This window comes from Phodopus roborovskii, unplaced genomic scaffold (assembly GCF_943737965.1).
Source record: "Phodopus roborovskii unplaced genomic scaffold, PHOROB, whole genome shotgun sequence".
Lineage (NCBI taxonomy): Eukaryota > Metazoa > Chordata > Mammalia > Rodentia > Cricetidae > Phodopus > Phodopus roborovskii.
The window spans coordinates 18,001,094-18,016,451 of NW_026126571.1; the positions used below are offsets into that span (position 1 = coordinate 18,001,094).

Genomic DNA, 15,358 nt, shown 5'->3' on the forward strand with positions numbered 1-15,358 from the left:
ACCAGATGGGCTGGATTGACTCACAGATACTTAACTTGCCTTTACAGCAGTGAATTCCTGAAAGTACGTTCTGTATATAGTTGATACCAGAATTGCTGCCTGTCAACCACAGCTTCCTTCTGTTCTGGTCCTGCTGATGAAGTGGGGACTCGTTAATGATGATTATGGGCTTTAGATTCAGATACTTAGGCTGATTTTGTTCTTTAAGGGAAATACAAATTACGAAAACTTTATTTACTTGTTCTTCAGGTGAAGTACACAGAAGCACTATATAGTAACAGCTGTTTAGAAATATGTGATAGCCTTTACAGACATAGCTAAGTAGTGTGATGAAGCTGGCTTGCTACCTTTTTCGGAGATGGCTACATGGCTTAAGAGCTGTATGTACATATCCTCTGGCCCATACCACAAGTCCTATGGTCATGCCATCTCTCAGTTGTCATCTAGAAGACTGTCATTTTAGTCTATGAAAACATTTCCAATTGTATTTGATAAATGGAAGTCCAGTTGTACAGTGGTAGGACAAAAATATGTTCTCTGACAAATCCTTTCTAAGTAACAGTAAGAACAAAATCAGAAATTCCAATTCTTTGGTGGAACTAGGAAACATATAGGCCCCCATAAAAAAGTATAAATTGAAAATAAGTTTAAAAATAAGCAAATGATCTAACAGGACAGAAGATCACACAGAAATGCCAGAGGAGACTGTCAGCAAGAAACTAGCTCATTTCTTCTGCAGAACCATAGAACTGGCAACTCAGGTGCCGTGGAACACAGAAGCTACACCAGGCGTGTGTCTGTGTTGAGATGAAGCCAGTGCAGTGGAGGAAGGGGCTTCTTCACACATCTCTAAGGAGCCTTTGGATTTGTCAGACTCTTCCTTCCAGTAATTCCTGTAAGGAACAAAAGGAATTGGAGCTTGAAAAACAAATCATCTGTTTTGATTAGAGAAGGCCAGGCTAAGAAGAGAGCAAAGGGAGTTGAATTCCACATGACACATGGGACTGGACAGAGACTGATTCTTTAGCCTAGGCTTTATCAATAATGCAATATGTGAGGGCCTCATAATAGGTCACACGAAAAGATATTTAATTAGTGTCACTTGCAATTTGTTGCCACCATTTTTTGATGAGAATTTGTATGGTATCTTGAAACCCTTTGAATGTTTTTACATTTCACTACTTTTATAAAACAAAATAAAAGTCCATCAAAATAGTAAAATAATTTCCAATTGTTTGTAGTTGTAACTCCTTAGTAAAACTGTAATGCAAATATGATTCATTTTATGAGGTAACAACTAATGAATGTTTCTAATAAGTAATAACCATTATACAAATTACTGAATGACAAGCATATACTTTCTTTTTAAGCATATACTTTTCAATAGGAGCTAATTATTCTGATTACCTTATAAAGAAACTGAGGTTAAATAATTTGGCCAAAGTAAAAAAGTAAATTGATAGATTTGTGAGATGCATTGTGCCTTTAAGGAGGAAGTAAGAACCACATGGGGGCAAATGAAAGATTAGTATTTAGGCAGCATACACACACACACACACACACACACACACACACACACACACACACACACACCTTTCATAGTCCAGGGTTTATCAGAGAGGCCCTCAGCTCTTCTCTGTAGGATGGTTTGATTTCAAGTGTTGGTAGTGTTGGTCGATTCATCAAAGAATAGAGTTTAACATATTGAAACACTAATATATTCAAGATTTCAAAGAACTGAAACAAACAAAAAAGCTGTATCTGAAAAAAAAAAAAATCCGCAAGGTTGAATTCTAATTTTGCGTCTTCCTTAGTGTTATGGATAACTAATACTTTATTAGATTAGCCTTTTTAAAGTGTTTTAAAAAAACAGAAAAAATAATTTTATTATTTGTGTGTGTGTGTGTCTCTAAAGCCAGAAGCAAAAGTGGATCAAGAAACCTTAACAGAAATGGTGAAGCCTAGTATTGATTATGTGCGCCACAAAAAATTCCGATCTGGAAATTACCCATCTTCATTAAGCAACGAAACAGATCGATTGGTCCACTGGTGCCATGGGGCTCCAGGCGTCATCCACATGCTCTTACAGGCGTACCAGGTTAGTAATTCTGTATTGCCCTCAGGGTCCAAGGGCATAGTTTCCACCGCCAAGTTTTCAGATTGCTTCTGCAAAGCCTGTTCAGTTGTACAGTGAAAACTAGTTTTACATTTTGATCTCTGTGTTAGTGTGAGTACACACATGCCAGGTCATATGTGTAGAGCTCAGAGGGCAGCCTTGGATGTAATCTCCGTGTTTGTGTGAGCACGCACGCATGTGCCAAATGAAAGGGCAATCTTTGGTGTTGGTCTTTGCCTTCCATCATGTGTGAGCAGGGTCTGCTGTTGTTTGCTGCAGCACATGCTATGCTGGCCGGCCTGTGTGCTTCTGAGGGTTTCTTCCCTCTGCTTCCCTTCTCCTGATAGGAGTGCTGAGATTACAAATGTGCATCGTCACAGACACCTTCACGTGGGCTCTGGGGATCTGAAATCGAGGCCTTATGCTTATGCAAGTGCTTTACTGGGGAACCATCTCCCCCACCTCAGTTTGTACTTTTTAATTTAATTATGTGTGTACATTGTGTGATCATACATACATGTGTCCGTGTATTTATTTAAGGGCCAGTGGTTAGCCTTGGATATGGTTCCTCTAATACCATTCATATTGTTTTTTTCTGGATTCCTTACTGCCCTAGAACTCACTGAGTTCTAGGCTAGACTGACTGGCCAGTGGGCTCCAGGGATTAGCATTTCTCCACCTCCACAGTACCAGGATTACAAGCCAACAAATCTGACTTATTTTTTAAATGTGTGTGTGTGTGTGTGTGTGTGTGTGTGTGTGTGTGTGTGCTTTTTGAGATTATAAAATAATGATATTATTCTTCCCTTTACTCCCTCTAGTACCTCCTCTGTATCCCCCAGCTTTCTTTTAAATTCATGGCATCTTTTTCCTTAAGTGTTGATATATACATATATATGTTCCTAATATATAAATACAGTGTGTTCACTCTATATGACATTTCTTGTAAATGTATTTTTGGACTTGACCATTTTGTGTTGGATAACTAATTTCTGTGCTCTTCCCTGAGGATGACTATTTCTCCTACTCTCATCATTGCTTAGTTTAAAATCTGGAACAAGCCTGGGCATGCAGGTGTACTCCCTTTCTCCCAGCAGAAGCCAGCAGATCTCTGTGAGTTCAGGGCTAGCCTGGTCTACATAGTAAATTCTAGGCCAGCCAGGGCTACGTAGAGAGATCCTGCCTCCAAATAAAATAAATAAAATCAGGACTGAGATAGGGCTGTTCACTCTCTCCACTTATTTTCATTTAGTGTCTGAATCACTAGTTAAAGCAGCAAGAAAAAGCAGTAAAGAGATACAAGTCAGAAAAGAAGTCAAACTAACCCTCGTTGCAGATGACATGGTTTTATACATAATCGATCCCAAAGATCCCACTAGAAAGCTTCTAGAAATGACGAACACTTTGAGCAAAGTGACAGGACACAAAATCAGCTTGCAGAACTTAGCAGCCTTTCTATACACTAACAACAGACACACTGAGAAAGAGATCATGGAAGTGGCACTGTTGACGGCAGAAACAACAACAACAACAAGACAAGGAAACGTAGTAATAAACCTAAATAAGGAGGCAAAAGACCCCTACAGTGAAAACTCTAAATCTCTGAGATTGAGGACGGCATTATAAGATGGAAAGACTTCTTATACTCACAGATTGATAGAATAAACATTGTAAAAATAACCATTCTACCAAAGCCAGTGTACTAGGAAACAAGTATATACAGAGGGATGGATGAGCGGATGGACGGATGGATGGGCAGACAGGCGGACAGACGGATGGACGGACGGATGCAGCACTGGACTAGAGTGTATATAGATGGTCTAGTATATATCTTAGGTCCCCTTGACCTCTCAAGGCCTTTTCACACAGGGACTGCCTGCCACATGTTGCCTGGCCTAGGTGGCTCTCTGAAATTGTGAAGGAAGATGCAGCAACTTTTTAATAGTCCTTGCTGTAACATTGTTTCAAGTGTTCTTTTATCTTTAGAGACGTTTGCATTTCTGTGTGCCCCACTGCTCTTGTTCACTGTAGAGCTGCATAATAGTCATCAATAGTGATCATGCCAGAGACTCAAAATTATCCTGGCTTCAAATACTCTGCCAAAGAAATGAGTCATAGAGTCACTCTAAGGTAAGTTACTACACATGGGCAGAAGGCAGCCAGCTTCTTTACCAATATCATATAAATGGGCAATTAACTAGGAAACAAACCAGTGTATATATATATATTCCCTTTTGAGACCTCTTGAACCCTACTGCTACAGCCTACTTCTCTCTCCATAGTCTTTCAGATCCTGCTAGGGTAGACGGTTAAGCCCCGCTTACAGATTGAACCACTTTTCTATTACAAGGTCCCAAAGATTTCACCATTATTTGGGAAAAAAAAAAAAAAAAAAAAAAAAAAACACCAGATACAGTCAGGTTTTTCACAATAATACCTACACAATAATTCTGGTACCAGTTTCTTCTATGTTCATTTACTTTTCTATTGCTGTATAAAATACTGTGACCAAAGCCACTTATAGAAGGGATGGCTTGTTTGGCTCACAGTTCATCATGGCAAGGGCCACGCAGCAAGCAGCACACATGGTGGTTGCAGCAGAAGCTGGAGGCTCACATCTTAAACTGAAGTGGAAAGCAGAGAGTGTACCAGGAAAGGCATATGGATTTGGAAACCCAAAAGCCCAGTGAGGTATTTCCTACAGCAAGGCTGTGTCTTCCATGCCTCACTGGACAGCACCTCCAACTGGAGACCAAGTATTCAAAGTTCAGAGCCTATAGGGAATATTCTTATTCAAACTACCACAGGAAGGAATTCTTGCATGACACAATAAAACTAGCCTACTATCCTTGGCAGGTACACCCAAGGGCCCTAGGGATAACCTGTTATTGCCACTTCTCTAAACCAGTATGGTTTGTAACCACATTCTAAATCTTCTACTCACAGATAAGCATAGCTCTTGTATCTCATTTTAAATATTTATAAAAGCTCATGTTTTTCAGTAGCCAAAGGCCATTACAGAAAGACACAACTGGTCAAAATTCAGATAAAAACTCTCTGTGGTGTTCTTATCAGCAACGGATACATCTGCAGTACAACCCCTACACCTGATACTCAGAACAGACACCGTGAAGTGGTGGTGGAAAGGCTTTACAGCCAGAGGACCAGGACATCTGCTCAGCTGCAAGATAATTTCTTGTATTAGGTTTGGGAAGCTACAGCCATGAAATTTCAGTAACATGGATTCCTAAACAAGACCTGATAAAGGACAACACTGGCATGCCACTGTGACTGGGGAAATTTCACAAGGCCCTGTCCTTTATGAGAGCAGTCCTGTCTTCTCGAGGGACAAACTCCCAGATAGGGTTCCAATCCAATGCAGTTAGCCCCACGCATTCACATGTGAGCAACACTAAATGGTGTGTGTGTGTGTGTGTGTGTGTGTGTGTGTGTGTGTGTGTGTTGGGTAACATTGGAGCCCTGGCTGTCCTGAAACTCATTCTGTAGATCAAGCTGGCCTTGACCTCTGGGACCCACCTGCCTTTGCCTCCCAAGTACTAAGATTAAAGGGCATCCCACCACCCATCTGTAACAATAATAGTTTATGATGTAGAGGCCATGAATTTGAGAAGGCACTGGGGGGGGGGGCTGTGGAAGGAGTGAGATGGGGAGAAAAGGAAGAAATTATGTAAATACAGTACACACATGAAATTCTCAAAGATGTTTTAAAAAATTGACATTTAAAAACCCAGCTGGTATTCTGATGGGAAGCCTTTTAAAGTAACTTGTTCTTTCTTACAGCTTTCAATGTCCTTTATGCTATGAATTTAGTGTTTTGACTGTTACATGACATGAGGACTTTCTCGTCTGGTCCTGTCTATTTGGTGGTTTGTGTGCCTTTTCAACTTTAATATGAATGTCATTCTTTAGATGAGGCAAGTTTTCTTATATCATTTTGTAGAAAATATTTTCTTTGCCTTTGACCTGGATTTCTTACCCTTCTACACCTATTATTGTATGTTCAGTTTTCGTTGTTGTTGTTATTGCTGCTGTTTTTGTTTTTTAAGTAGCGTTCCAGTTCCTTCCTGTTCTGTTCATGGTTTCTCTCTTGTAATGGACTTGACATTTTCTGTGACTCAGTGATCACGCTCCTCTCCTTTGATTCAAAACCTGATACTCAACTTGATCCAGTCTAGGGATGAGGCTGTCCTCTGAGTTATTTCATTTTGCCTTTCTTCTGAGATTCTCATATAAGTTTTATTTTCATATCTTGTATTGTTTGTGTTATTCCACTCAAGTTTTCAGTCTTCATCCTGGTATTTGTTCATATCTTCATTGAGTTCCTTGTTCACATGTACTACGCTGTTTTATATCATTGTTTTGTGTAGCATCTGATTTGCTTTTGTTCAGGGAACATCACTATAGGAGTGGTGCTTTTTTAGTGATGATGTATTCTCTTCTGTGGCTTGTGCTGTTGCAATGGGACACAGATATCTGAAGTTACTTTGGTGATAGTGTTTCTTGGCATGGAAATTATGTCTCTCTATTGTTGACTTGATGTTTGGATCTCAGTTTCCAATGACCTGAAGTTGTCGGATTGTCCTGAGCAGAATGGGGTTTAGGGTTCAGTCTGGGAACAATTTAGTGTTCATGCTCAAACAGAAGTAGGTGGGTCTCAGCTCAGGCTGAGTGAAGCACCTAAACCCAGTAGAAGACCTTCTAGTTAAAAATATTTTGACTAGTTAAATGTCCTCAGGAGTCTGGAGTGGGGGGGGGGGGGGAAGGTGCTCAGGACTTGTGGAGAGGAGAGGCCCAGCTTAGAGATTAGTTACCATCTTGCATAGGTGGCCAGGTAAGGGTGGACACTGGATGTGGGACCCAGCCTAGATCTGGTGGATTAAGGAGGATGTGTTGGGGGGCTTTTATTGAGCTAGATCCTGGAGGAGAAGGATGAGCTGGATCTGGCTGGGTAAAGAGAATCTTATGTCTGTTTAACCATAATGCCTATTCAGTTTTTGTAATATTGTATACTTTTCTAATCAGTGGGGATAGAGTTTACTTAATTCTTCATTGAAAGAATATGCTAACACTATTTTATTTCCCCACTTTCCAGGTTTTTAAGGAGGAAAAATACTTGAAAGAGGCCATGGAGTGCAGCGATGTGATTTGGCAGCGAGGTCTGCTCCGGAAAGGCTATGGAATCTGCCACGGCACCTCTGGAAATGGTTATTCCTTTTTGTCCCTTTACCACCTTACACAAGATAAGAAGTACCTCTATCGAGCCTGTAAGGTGAGGACACCTCTATCCCCACAGCTCCAGAACTTCCCAGGACAGAGTCCAAAGCACAACTCCTCTCCACTCTTTGAATCCACTCCTCCCAATCTGTGCTTGAATCTACTTCTTCTGGCCTTGTCCTTGACCCTCTCTCTATTCTGTCTATGAGATGAGGGCAGCAAGCATAAAGGTTACTCTGAAGAACACAAGTTCTGGAATCATATTACCTGGTCAGAATTACTGCACTGCGTATAAGCATTATTTACGTGTTGTTGGTTTGCTTTCTGAAGAGTCTGAGCTAGCACAGATGGGCCTTGGTTTTGCTGTTGTTGAGGTTGACCACTCCCCTTCCCCAAGTTCTAGGGTTTCAGGTCTTTGACATCATACCCAGCTTATATAGAAGTTTTATTGTCTTAAAGTACATCGATTCTTCAAGTCTCCATTTCTTTATTGAAAAAAAAAGTGGGAAGAAAATGACTACCTATCTACCAAGGATATTTCAAGAATTAATTGAAATAACATGCAGACTATCTGCAATTGTTAAATCCTTCATTAGTTTCACATTCAACTGCACGTAAAACCTACACTCCTCTCGCAAGTTCCTGCAGTCCTGCACACTTGACCCTTGTCTGTTTCTCTACGTTGTCTCATCTTAACAGATATACCACCTCACGGTCTTCCTTCTCAATAGAATCAAGTCTAAACTGTTAGTGTCTATTTCCTTCCCTGCAATTTACAGGGGAAATTGCTATTCCAGTGTTTAACTATGGCAGTCTTCAGGATCTTTAAGACAGCCACATGGAAGAGTCGTCCAATTATTTGTTGAGTGTATTGCTTATAGCTTGGCTTCAACTGGTGAACAATAAGTTTCATGATTGTCCTTGTCTAGGTTACTCTCCTATGAGCATCAGTAGCACATAGCCCCAAATAGAAACGATTAAATATGCCTTGAGTACATTTTCATGAATGGTAGCAAGCTACACTTGGTAAATGCTTGTATATGTTTTTATTACTATGCATGTTTCTCATGGTGTAATTATGTGCACACCTCAGGAAGCCACTGAGCTACTCCTGAGCCCCCTCTTCAGTTCTTATGAATTCATTAAAGGGTCCCATTTATTGCCTCTTCAGAATTTCTATTCCTAAAAAGAATTGTCTTTCTTTTTAGTTTGCAGAGTGGTGTCTAGATTACGGAGCACATGGGTGTCGCATTCCTGACAGACCTTATTCCCTCTTTGAAGGTAGGACAGTATGAAAAACAAAACTGTACATTTGAGTATTTGGGCCAGGGAAATTGGGCTAGTTCTCTGTTCTGAGGACTAGCATTAGTGCATTTGATGTTGCTTGAGTAAAATTACAGAACTAAAATAAAATGATAGCAAGCCAGTTTATCTTTCCTACATTTGCTTCTGCTGACGTCTCCACTTCTTTGATGTATATATGCAAACAAAGTCTGGAAGGCTTAATGGATGGGAGAAGATAGTAAGTTTCCTCTTCTGCATTTTGTCTATAATAATACACACACACACAAACACACACACACACACACATATATTTTCACAGGAAATTTAGTTATTTAAAATACACTTAGTTATTTAAATTATATAAAGAATTACTAGTAACTGATTATTAATTGATAGTAGTAATTGGGTAATTGGGTATTAATTATTAGAAAAATAAGAGTGAATATTAAAGGCATATTAATGTTCTTATGGATGGTTATAACAAGGCCCTTTGTAGAAACAACAATAATTAAGTTTGCCCAGGTTGATAAATATATAAGAATGTAATATAATTAATATAATTATAGTTGAAGTCCTAGAGAGGTAGCAATCCTTTTTTGCTTGTTTGTTTGTTATATATTTTTCATACAGAGTCTCTCTATGTATCCCAGAATATCCTGAAACTTGCTGTGTAGACCAGGCTTACCTTAAACTCACAGAGATCTGTCTGCCTCTGCCACTCAAGTGCTGGGATTAAAGGCATGCATCACACTTGGCCTCCCAAATTGTGTGTGTGTGTGTGTGTGTGTGAAGTCTTACATGTGCATGCTGGCATGCACACATACATGTTTCAATTAAATGATAAACCACAGTGCAAAGACTTCATAGCATTATGATAAATTGATAATAACTTTAAACCACATTTTTTAAACTATGCCCCAGCATGAATTTTAGAAGCAATAAGGATTGAATTATTTCAAGTCAAGTAGATAGGCGATGGATTTTGTCAATTTTTTTTTCTGTATCAGTTGAAATAATAAGGAAAAAAATCTCAGAATAAAACTTTAGATTTTTATGTCACTAAAACCTGTGGCAGGCATGGTGGTCCTTGCCTGTAATCACATCACACTGTTGGCTAAAGCATCAGATTATGGGTAGGAGTCTGGCCTCGCTCTATATTGAGGCCCTGTCACAGAATAAATAAACAGGAGATGCATTTACATCAGACCACAGGAGTCAGTGTCTGACTCTAAATGGAGGCCACTGATGCTTATACATTCAAGTTTAAAATAGCAACTTTACCCACTGGATCAAAATTCCACTTTTGAACAGTTCCCCCATGGCTAGGAAACCAGCAGATTGTGTCTGTCCTGTGCCTCATCAATGCATGGCAGACAGAACTAGCAATAACTATTAACCAAGTTCTCATCTAGGAGTCCAACAGATAGTTCTATCCATAGAGAACACTGGCTTTATCTGCTGCTTTCCATGAGTACTCACTGTTAGAATTTAGGCATTTTACTGATCTGCCTTTGGAGTTCTGACAAGATACGACCTCAGCTGCTGCCACTAAGAGAGCCTCCTGTGCCTATTCATTATGTTCTTTTTTAAAGGTCCTGCCCACCTCCCATCCCTTTCTCTCTCTTTCTCTCCCCGTCCCTGTCTGTCCCTCCCTCCTTCCCTCCCTCCCTCTCTCTCCTCTCTGGAGGCAAGTCTTCCCCCTCCCCTTCCCCATTTTTATGATCCTTTTCCCTAAATAAAATAGCTATCCACTTGAACTGTGTTACACGGGCTCTTTCTCTCTTGAGCTGCTTTTTTTAAATTACAACATTGGTTCCCTGAATCACCGAGGCGGCTTATGCCTTGTCTCATAAAAGCCGCTGGATCTTGTTCAACCTCACTTATGGAGAATGAGCCTATCAAAACTCCACTTCCTGGCACTTTGTAATCACTTCACACTGGGACCTACCCACCTGCTTCACCCTCAGTAGATCTGCTCTTCTTCACTGCAACAAATCTGCTTTTTCATTCGATGATGGCTTTGCCTTCCATTCCACCAAAGGCGGTATCCTGTGGGACCGGTGCCTGCCTACGAAACCCAGAAACAGGCATTATAAGGGCCTCTTTTTGTTTCTAATGGGTTCCAATAGGTACATGTATTATTATTATTATTATTATTATTATTATTATTATTATTATTTAAATAATAAAGTGTCTAGAACCCTTTCATCAAATAAAAACTTACAGAGAAAGCTGGGACTGACCCAAATGTTCTTCAGTAGCAAAATTAGGACAGTCTCTGTCGCACTACTCAGCAAGAAGGGCAGACTACTGACTGACACCCCCAGACAGACATCAACTGCAAGAACCCAACTCAGTGAGGAAGTCAGTCCCCAGAGGCCACCCATGCTCTGAATCGGACAAACTCAACTATGTCAGTTACCTCTAACAATGGAGTGCAGGGACACAGAACCTTGCTGGGGTGATAGATCATTCCAGAACTTGATAGAAGTTTGTTCTATTCCAATTTGCACAATTGTCAAAATTCAAAGAGTTACATCTAAGATTTGTGTATTTGTTTGTGTGTGAATTCTGTGGCAAAAGCAAACCTAAACTAACTGAAACTCAGAGTGGAATTCCTCTGACTAGGTGGAGACATAGGCCCTCAGTCCCCACCACCATAAACGTTCCTGTCAGTCAACTCTGAAAGCTGTTGTTACTCTATTCCCCGCTTTTGGAGAGGGGGTACCTTTTGACAAAAACAAATGTGCACTTATTTGAAAATTGCTTTCTTAGAAACTAAAGAAAATGTAAAATGTGAGATTATAAAAGCTCTGACAAGAAAATTTCATTTGTAGACATACAGTTGGCAACATCCTTAAATTCTTCAAGGGCTTTTATTTTATCATTGGATTAAGGTACTTGACCCTCACACCTGTTAGCTAAGGACTGTTGCCACATCCTACATCTACATCCATATCTATCTGGTAGATGCTGCAATTAACATCTTAACATTTCATATGCAAGATGAGAATCCAAAATCCACTTCTTAAAACACAATATAGTAGAGTTGAAGAAATAGGTCATAGGCAAATTCACTTGTCACAAAGTGTGAGAATCTGAGTTTGAAGCCCCTGAACCCAGATGTGTAGATATGTAGCTTAAGTGTGTAATCCCAGCACTTTGAAGAGGAACTGGGAGGTGAGGCAGGAGGAACCTCGGAATCTTGTGAGTCAGCTACAATGGTATGTATGCAATAGAAAACGATGGGGATCCTGTCTCAAACAAGGTGGAAGGCAGGACTGACACTTCAAGTTTCTGCTGTTATCTGTATTCACAGTGCATATGCCTGAATTCAAACATTCACACAAGACAATAAAGAATGGTTATTGGGTACTGTCTGAAAGGATGTCACTTAAATTGGTGATTGCACTTTTCCTTATGTCCTCACAGCCCCTGTAGAGGAAGGGATTAAATGTCACCTTGCTCTATTCACTAACGTATACAGTTCTCAAAAGATGCACATTTTGCTTTGCAGGTATGGCTGGTGCTGTACACTTTCTCTCTGATATCTTGGTACCAGAGACATCACGGTTTCCAGCATTTGAACTTGGCGTTTTACAGAAAGATTAAAAAGGTGCAAAAAGACAACTAACATACCCGTTGGACCAAAAGCCACCTGACTGATTAGTGCCTGACACAGAACTTACTGAGAAATCCTAAAAGACAAAGAAAAATAAAAGGGCAAAAGTCTCCACAGGCCCCTTTTGTTGCAAAGATCCCCAAATTAGAGCATGAGCGATAGAAACTACATCATCAGCATTTTGTGACTGTGTTTCCCTTAATGGTGAAATATGAATTCTTCATATCTAGGCTCCCTGTAGTGTGCATGTTTCTTGGTGCTTGTCTATAGGTGTAAACTGACTAACTAGAAAAGCCACACTTGTCACACGAACTCTTAGCTGAGCACGTGTGTTTAAGGCAACAGCCCCACATTTTTGTACATAGTATCTAGAGTGTCCTCTCTATCAACAAAGAAACAGTTGTGTGACGTGTCTTAAACATCAGCTAGCAAATCTAGATACCCTGTGAGAAAACCATGTTAGCATTTCCCGTGGGCCATTTTCAGAAGAACACGAGTGAAAGACAGCTCCCTGAACCGGAAGGAAAGTGTGCGAGTCAGCGTGCACTGTGGAGCTCGGGAAGGCACAGCTGCCTCCCTTATTGTTATCTTACAGTCAGCACAGTTAGTGACTGAACATTAGCAATTCCCAGACATGTTATTAAAACACACTCCACCTGTCAGTCAGCACTATAGCTTATTGCTGTGTAAAACAGAGTAGATATAATGCCAGCCCGATCCACCCATGCCCCTTCAAAAGTTTATTTCACATTTTGATAAAGTTATGAATTTCAAATTAATACATTCCTTATTTTCATACAAATTGAAGTAATAAAATAGATTCTACGCTGAATTTATACACATAAGGAACAAAGTATTGTAACCAAGACATATTTATCTAGGTGATTTTTAAATTATTTTTAAGGACATTAAGTTGGATTCATCTATGGTTAGTAACCCTGTCACATAAATTTCAGAATTTGGTTATTGTACATGATACAAGTGTGCTAGATTTCCTAAGCATGTTTTGTTGTGGAAATAATGTCATAAAAGACAAAGCAGGATTGTGTAATAATCTGGACCTCAGTACTTTCAGACTGTGGCCATGCATGGACCATTTTGAGTGTTGGACCTTGCTTGTGGGGCTGGTACCCTAAACATCCAGCCTTCAGTTTCCATCCAGGTGATGCCTGAGTCTCTTCACACATGTACTCTTGATTCTAAATCATGACTGTTCTGTTCACCGTGGGTTGATTACTTCCACGTGTATAAATCCCTAGGATTATCCTTTAACTCACTTCCTGAGCCTGATAATGGGCTTCTCGGGGCTGTCCAGTAAGTACCTCGTTACCTGAAGGTAGGGCAAACCATCCCAAACAGGCTGAGGGGAAGCCTTTGTGCACAAGACCTCATGAGCTGTCAGTCTCATCTGAACCAAACATTTTTCATCTTCTTAACCATTTCATCAAAAATAATACACGGCAGAGCTAATCTCTGGGACCCTGATTGCTTACTTTCTTGAAGGAAGCCCTTTTCTGAGTCAGGGTGGCAGCTTGTAGGGATTTGACCAAGGCCCTCAGGCGGCAGTAGCAGTGGTGAGGCTCCCCTTATGTGCACTCATACCTGTCCCTTTCTGACCAACATGGCTGGCGGGAGAAAAATAAAACACCCATGGGGTGAGTGGGGACGGCTTTGTTTACAGATTTCCTTTAAGACAGGTGGATTGTTGCCTTCCTCCTCACCTTGGTGAGTCGACAGGTGTGCCTCTTGGTCTCTACATTGACGTCTTCCCTCCTACTCTGCACATGGCTGCTGTGCTACAGAAGCTGCAGCCCCTTCCCATGAGGCAAAGGAGAATGGCTTGAAAACTGGGACTGTGGGCTCACATTTAACCATTTGATACCTTTAAGTGATTGAAATCAAATTTAAGAACATCTCACTTTTGTTTCTTAGGCTTGTTTTATGTCAACAACTGTATTATAAATGTGGTGAAAATTTAAAAATGCGTACACACAGAATACCATTAAAATCTGGAGGGAAAAAGTTACTGTCCACAGAAAGTGTTTGGGGTTCTTTGGTTTTGTTAATAAAAGACAGTTTTGTGGTGATAATTTATGGAGTCTTTATATGTGTTCTCATTTCTGTCTCAGTTCAACAGTGTCAAAGTGAGTAATTCTGTGATTATCTTGGTCTTTACCTCTTGGTCACAGTCGAGCTTCTGTAGTTATAATGATCAAAATGATGTTACCAGGCATGTGGCAATACCAGTGACTTCAGTCCTCTTCATGAGAAAGACAAAGCCTTCCCAGAATCCCTGAGAGTGGTGTTTTATGGCCGTTTCATAGCCAGAATTTGTCATATCACCTTCTTCCACCATAAGACCTGGGGAAATTAATATATATGGTTCTTCCTGGTTATGGAAAAGGCAAGGCTGGAGTTAGGAGTGAGGGGTTAGAAATACCAAGTGCCCAAAGAGTTGATCCGTGATTCAAATAAGGAAGCATTTAAGAATGGTAGTATGTAGCAGGCTGCGGTGCGCCTTTAACTGAATTGTGAGTGTCATAATTACTTTCTATTGCTGTGACAGATCACCATTACCAAGGGTAAAATAGAACCTTTAATTTGGGGCCCATGGTTCCTAGGGGTTAGAGTCCATGACCATTATGGCTAGGAACAGGACGGCAGGCAGGCATGTCGGCAAGCGCAGTGCTCAAGTAGTAGCTGAGATCTTACACCCTGATCTGGGAATGGTGTGACTTTTGAAACTTTGAAGCTCATCACAAGTGACACACCTCCTCCAACAAGGCCTAACCCTTCCCAAACGCGTGCGCGCACGCACGCACGCGCACACACACACACACACACACACACACACACACACACACGAGTCTATAATGGGCCATTCTCATTTAAACCACCACAATGAGTAATGCTTAAAATACAGTGAGGACTGTGATACTGCTTCAGTCAGGGGTTGACTCAAACACTTAAAGCATCTGCATATCCTCAAAAAACAAGAAGTGTTTTGCCCTGGACATGAGTGCTTCCACTTAAAATGAAGTGACGGCAATTCAAAAGGAGAGTTGCCTGAAGCTATGTTTGGAAGTGGAGAGCTATTTGGT

At 40.5% G+C, this 15,358-nt stretch overlaps 1 protein-coding gene across 1 annotated transcript in view; it reads left to right on the forward strand.

Annotated features, from left to right (window-relative positions):
* Window positions 1–14,351, forward strand: part of Lancl2 (LanC like glutathione S-transferase 2) — a 32,963-nt gene extending 18,612 nt beyond the window's left edge. The window contains exons 6-9 of the mRNA XM_051202904.1: window positions 1,916–2,098; window positions 7,230–7,406; window positions 8,560–8,632; window positions 12,153–14,351. Of these exons, the coding sequence (XP_051058861.1) occupies window positions 1,916–2,098; window positions 7,230–7,406; window positions 8,560–8,632; window positions 12,153–12,247 (528 nt within the window). The 3' untranslated portion in view covers window positions 12,248–14,351. The remainder of the gene's footprint in view (window positions 1–1,915; window positions 2,099–7,229; window positions 7,407–8,559; window positions 8,633–12,152) is intronic.
* Window positions 14,352–15,358: the final 1,007 nt, after the last annotated feature.